The 3,603-nt window shown below is 37.9% G+C and overlaps 1 protein-coding gene across 1 annotated transcript; it reads left to right on the forward strand.

Annotated features, from left to right (window-relative positions):
- The first annotated feature begins 2,479 nt into the window (after positions 1-2,479).
- Positions 2,480-3,403, forward strand: OR13G1 (olfactory receptor family 13 subfamily G member 1). The gene has a single exon (XM_055429099.2). It carries the CDS (start codon positions 2,480-2,482, stop codon positions 3,401-3,403), a length of 924 nt encoding a protein of 307 aa, XP_055285074.2.
- Positions 3,404-3,603: the final 200 nt, after the last annotated feature.

Below are 3,603 nucleotides of genomic sequence, written 5' to 3' on the forward strand. Positions count from 1 at the left end.
TTATATATCATAGATCCAAGTAATGGTAGATGTTAATACCTTCACTATAGGAAAAAAAGAAATAAAGTTTAGGATTCTTAAAGTGAGTTACAGATTAAACAAAAGCTTTATTTTTTTCCTCCAGTCTGAACAACCATACGTATTTCTAATATTTGCTTAAATTTATCAAATTATTAATTGAAGTTTGTAGGGCCAATACTCTTGCCTAGAAAATCCCATGGATGAAGGAGCCTGGTGGGCTGCAGTCCGTGGGGTCGCTGGGGGTTGGAGACGACTGAGCTGCTTCACTTTCACTTTCACACATTGGAGAAGGAAATGGCAACCCACTCCAGTGTTCTTGCCTGGAGAATCCCAGGGATGGGGGAGCCTGGCGGGCTTCTGTCTCTGGGGTCACACAGAGTCGGACACGACTGAAGTGACTTAGCAGCAGCAGCAGGGCCTATGGAATCAAATCAGACTGGATTTGACTTCAAAAGTGATTTTTATTTATGCCTCTGTTTAGGCATCAGAAAGACAATATAATCTCTGAAAAGTCAAAGCACACTGATGAAAAATAAAGTTTGGAATATATTCACAATTAAATTGAATATTTTTACTATATTTGCCAGATCAAATGGCAACCCACTCCAGTGTTCTGATGGGGGAGCCTGGTGGGCTGCCGTCTATGGGGTTGCACAAAGTCGGACAGGACTGACGCGACTTAACAGTAGCAGCAGTAGTCCTGATGGCTATGAAGTCATGTAAATAACTATGTATAAAAAAATCTAACTGGATCTCTAAATCCATTCACCTGTTGATGGACATTTACATTGTTCCCATGTCTTGGCTATTGTGAATAGAGCTGTTATGAACATAAGGGTGCACGTATGTTTTTGAATTATAGTTTTGACCAGATATATGTCCAGGAACAGGATTGCTGAATCATATGACAACTCCATTTCTAGTTTTTTGGAAGTGTGGCACATATATACCATTTGCAAAAACATGGGTGGATTTAGAGATTATCATAGTAAATGAAGTAACTCAGAAAGAGAAATACAGATACCGTACAATATCACTTATTTGTAGAATTTGAAATATGACACAAATAAACCTATCTAGAAAACAAACAGACTTGCAAACATGAGAGCTTACTTGTGGTTGGTTGCCAAGGGGGAGGAGAGAAGGGATGGACTGTGAGTTTGAGGTTAACAGATGCAAACTATTATATATAGAATACATAAACAACAAGGTCCTAATGTATAATGCAGATAACTATATTCAATACCCTGTGATAAACCGTAATGGAAGAGAATATGAGGAATATATAACTGAATCACTTTTCTGTACAACAGGAATTAACATAACATTGTAAATCAACTATACATCAATTTAAAAATACCCAAATAAATAAGAAAAAATAGAAGAGTTAACAAAATACTGGAGAGGTTTTGAGGAAGAATAGAACAAGGATTTGCATTATGTACCTAGTGGCAGTTTTTAGGAAAAAAAAATTTTTTTCTAGCTGCCTCTTTCCTTGATTATCCTCAAGAAAGTTACATTCTGTCTGTAAGATATCTAATATTTGTCAGAATTTGTACCCATTTTGAAGAAAACAAATCTGAAGTTATGAAAGCTAAGTGGTCAATTAACAACTGCAATATAATAGAGATGTAATCCTCAACCTTCTAATTTTAATCAAACCCTCTTGAGCCAGCAGGGAAGCCCAATAATACTGGGGAGGGTAGCCTGTCCTTCTCCAGGGGATCTTCCTGACCCAGGAATCGAACAAGTGTAGCCTGCATTGCAGGTGGATTCTCTACCCACTGAGTTTCCAGGGAAACCCCAATAGATATGTAATCCTCAACTTTCTAATTTTAATCAAACCCTCTTGCCTTTCTAAGACAGCACGAGAAAAAAATTCACTCAGTTTTAGAATTGCCCTTGTCAAACTAAAGAAACAAAATAGCAAGGCAGGCATCTGACTAAATTACTTAGTCCTTGGACCCAATTAATCATTGGTCTCATGACTATCCAGCCTCAGGATATTCTCTTGGTATTTTTCTCCTGAAATGTTTCTACTACAATTATCCCTGTCAGTTTCTATTATAGTTACAGATATTCCTATTTATATATGTTTCAGGGAAGATAACATGTTATTTACAAAATTAGTGAGATAGTATGTAACTATGTCATATTTCCATTGTGTTTATATGTGTGTATATGAATGAAAATTATGCAAAAACAAATTTCAACTAATATGACAATTTTGAAATTTAAAGACTTTTTAAAAATGTTTTTCTTTTCAATTACAGGATTCCCTTTAATGAAGTCATGGAAGAACATATATCAGAAAATGACATTCATCAGGAGAATAGTAGATATTGTAATCAAATCACTAAATTCACACACACACAATCTTCTAATAGCAGCACCCAGACACCTTTAATTCACAGTTGTTTACTCTCTGCACTGTCTACCATTTAATCACAAAAACAAGATGAATAACAGCATTGTAACTGAATTCATGATCCTAGGCCTCACTCAAAAACCTGAACTCCAGGGAGTTCTCTTCATTATCTTTCTCTTCATCTACTTCGTGGCTTTCCTTGGCAATATGCTCATTGTCATTGCCATAGTCTATATCACTAGCTTGCATACACCCATGTATGTTCTCCTTCTGGCCCTGGCTATCGTGGACATCATCTGCACAACAAGCATAATACCAAAAATACTTGTGACCATGCTAACTTCAAGAAAGACCATCTCATATGGAGGCTGCATATCCCAGCTCTTCTTCTTCACATGGTCCCTGGGTTCTGAGATGGTTCTCTTCACCACTATGGCCTATGACCGCTATGTGGCCATCTGTTTCCCTCTACGCTACGGTGCTATTATGAACAACTATATGTGTGTGGCTTTGCTCAGCATTGTCATGGCTATTGCAGTAACCAACTCCTGGGTACACACAGGTCTCATCCTAAGACTGACCTTCTGTGGATCAAATACCATTGACCACTTCTTCTGTGAGATACCCCCATTGCTAGCTTTGTCTTGCAGCCCAGTGAGAATCAACGAAGTGATGGTGTATGTTGCTGATATCACTCTGGCTGTAGGTGACTTCACTCTCACCTGCATCTCCTACTGTTTTATCATTGCTGCCATTCTTCGCATCCGCACTACAGAAGGGAAGAGAAAGGCCTTCTCAACATGCTCATCCCATCTCATAGTGGTGTCTCTTTATTATTCTCCTGTAATCTACACCTATATACGTCCAGCTTCCAGCTACACATTTGAAAGGGACAAGGTGGTAGCTGCACTCTATACACTTGTGACCCCTACATTAAACCCAATTGTGTACAGTTTCCGAAATAAGGACATGCAGGCAGGGATTAGGAAAGTATTTGCATTCCTGAAACATTAGTAGTTTCAAAGGAGAATGTCAACTCTCTAGAATCATTTTCTACATCTTAGATTTTACTTACCTTTCATATTTACTTCAATCCCCAATTTTTCCATTCCCTCTTAGCACAAGAATGTCTTATCTCATAGTAAGTCACTTCCTTAGATCTTCATTTCTAAACTACACTTTTTCTCAGGACTTGCTTGGTGGTCTAGTCATTA

The sequence above is a fragment of the Moschus berezovskii genome, chromosome 8 (assembly GCF_049115385.1).
Source record: "Moschus berezovskii isolate FMDL1 chromosome 8, NW_MosBer_1.0, whole genome shotgun sequence".
Taxonomy (NCBI): Eukaryota; Metazoa; Chordata; class Mammalia; order Artiodactyla; family Moschidae; genus Moschus; species Moschus berezovskii.

Bases quoted from the DNA above. Each gene is read 5' to 3' on its own strand.
- OR13G1 (XM_055429099.2), top strand. From the start codon at position 2,480: ATGAATAACAGCATTGTAACTGAATTCATGATCCTAGGCCTCACTCAA.